General features: G+C 35.1%; 1 protein-coding gene across 1 annotated transcript; it reads left to right on the forward strand.

The window, feature by feature from the left end:
* Positions 1–405: 405 nt before the first annotated feature.
* LOC121301926 (cytochrome c oxidase assembly factor 3 homolog, mitochondrial) lies at positions 406–1,416 on the forward strand. Its single transcript, XM_041231648.1, has 2 exons — positions 406–663; positions 1,181–1,416. Exons 1-2 carry the CDS (start codon positions 465–467, stop codon positions 1,282–1,284), a joined length of 303 nt encoding a protein of 100 aa, XP_041087582.1. The 5' UTR covers positions 406–464; the 3' UTR covers positions 1,285–1,416.
* Positions 1,417–2,734: the final 1,318 nt, after the last annotated feature.

A 2,734-nucleotide genomic window follows, 5' to 3' on the forward strand; every position in this document is an offset into this window, starting at 1 on the left:
TTCCCAAATCCAGAACATTTTCTTCTCATAACGCTTTTTATTGATGCAAAAAAAAGAACCGTATATACGTAACATGCACAATAAAAACCGATGTTATATTCCATTAATTGAATGGAAACAAACATGTAGCATTTGTCTTTCGTTTTTTACAAATTAAACCCGTGTTACAGTATAGGTACTGTTGTGTTATACCTATACTGTAAAATACAATAACTAAGACTATACATTTTTAATCATACAGAGTGTTCTACTAATAGTGTAATAATAATAATAATAATAATAAATAATAATAATTATTATTATTATTATTATTATTATTATTTATTATTACTCCTTTCCACTTGGTGGCAGTCATCAAGTTGGAAAGACAATAAATAAAGCCGGCTCTGTGGCTCCTCCTCCCCCCTGGTTAGCTGCGGTTCAGAGTTGACAGGTTGATCACTGCACTGTGTGTGTCGTTTAAAATGTCGGAGAAGGTGCCTCAAGGAGACTCGCAGGCCTCTTTCGCTAAGCGGATCGACCCGAAAAAGGGGCCGCTGACCCCGGAGCAGCTGGCTTTTATCCGGAGAGTGGAGCTGGAGCAATGGAAGAAGAACTCTCAGAAACTGCGGGGCCGGAATATCTTGACGGGACTCGTTATCGGGGGCTTGGTGATGGGAATCTGTATCCTTGTTCGTGATCACCAAAATGACTGTTATTCTCGGTTTCACACAGTGTTGATCACTTTTACAGTTATGCACAGCTCGGGAAAAGCACACGTAGTTGCAGTACCCGTGTCTGTTTTAGTACCGTAAAACATGTTTGAGCTGTTTCCAAAGCCAAGGAAGCAACTGTCCAACGCACAGTTTTGTAATTCCTACAAGGTCAATATAACCGAGTAAAATGCGGAAGACACAACCAAGGTAAATACAGCTAGCGATAAACTAAACCCCTTCCACAAAATAAACATTGATCAGTGCAATTCTAGAAAATGCAAATACTGCATTCATGCTTGCAGCTGTATTTTTTAATATGTCAGTTTTTTAATGGTTTTAAAAAAATAGAAATACCTTAAATTTGCACTAACTTAATAATAATAATAATAATAATGATAATGATAATATCCGCAATATAGTGAAGCTGTTTTAATGTGTGCAATGTTGGAGGGTATGGCACTGTTTTCCTTGACCGGGGTGATCAGACGGATACACGTTCTACTCCGTGTCCCAGGAGAAGTTTTTGGATGAGATGGAGGAGGAAGCGAAGGTGGCGAGAATGAGAGCGCCAAAGACATCGGCCAACTAATCCTGATCGGACTGAGTTATTTTTATTTTGGAGATGCTGCTGCAGCCGCTATAACCCTTTTGCAGGAGGTCAAGTTTTGTGAAATGTGTGTTTTCTATTTTGGACTGCAAACATCCAGTGCCGGTTTAAAATGCAATTCCCCTGCCATGTTGTACAGTGGCACATCGTTTTTTAATGCACGTATGCATACAGTTTTCCAATCCCCTACATGGTAGTTTCCACCGCGCGTCATAATGTCTTTTGTTCAACTTTTGCAGCATTTGGTCTGAAACATGTCATTTTATTATTTATATATATATATATATATATATATATAATATAGAATATATATATATATATATATATAAATCATATAGTATTAGTCAGTAATTGTGTTTCAGTAAATTTTTTAAAATGTATTCCAAAGTTGTGCTTTGAATTCTTCTGATCACGTGATGCATTATTTTCTCATCTAAAACGTAGCTCCCTCTATGGCTGACAGGGGTACAGTATTACCAGATTTCATCATACTAACTTTTTTTTTTTTTTTTTTTTTTTACATTTTATGGTAAAATGAACATGATTGTGGGATATACTTTAATGGAGTTTAAAATACAAAAATACCAATCCAGTGATGTTAATAAGACTCCTATTGCATATCCGTTTGATAAGACACACTTCACCTTGTCACCTGTACACTGTGACTAATGAAGCTTGTATTAAACCCTGGAGTGGGTGAAACTGCTATGCAACAGGAGTAACATTGCAGTTTGAGAAGTCTAGGTGTTAGACTCTTTTTGTCCTTTTTTTTTTTAAATACACACGCTGGAAAATAAGTCTTTAAAAAAAAGGGACCAACAGATTTGTATTGGATTTTATTATCCATATTTACAAACATTGTTTTTAAGAGAATATCAAATTATATAATTTTTTTGTGCCCAGTAAAAAAAAAAAAAAAAAAAAAAAAAAAAGCAGAACTTCAGAAACAAAAGGCACACATGGCAGCAGTAAAACAGCATTTATTTCTTCTTCTGGTAACAACAGTAACACTATCCAGCTCAATAATACATTCATAAAATATTATTCTTGATTCATTTAATAAAATATGTTCTATATACCTAAGTAAGCTGTTTTATTTAAAACAATACCATCTCATTTTCCTTTTCCGTGGTCTGCTCCATGTTGTAATGTGCATTCTGTAAGGCAGCTGTATGGATTCGCAGCTTCATTCAAAAATGACACTGTGCAAAAACTATTCTTAGGCATACTTGACAATCATTTATATTGTAAAACGGACTTAACGTTTTAAGTTTATATTACTACTGTGCATGAAATACACTTAAAACATCTTCGAACACGTGTACACACTGCAGGGAACATGTACGTTACCCCATATTCTAGCAAAGTGGGGGCTTGACTATGACTGTAAAAAATAAACATTTCATCATTACTCACAATATAGTTGACTATT

The sequence above is a fragment of the Polyodon spathula genome, chromosome 28 (assembly GCF_017654505.1).
Source record: "Polyodon spathula isolate WHYD16114869_AA chromosome 28, ASM1765450v1, whole genome shotgun sequence".
In the NCBI taxonomy this organism is placed as follows: domain Eukaryota; kingdom Metazoa; phylum Chordata; class Actinopteri; order Acipenseriformes; family Polyodontidae; genus Polyodon; species Polyodon spathula.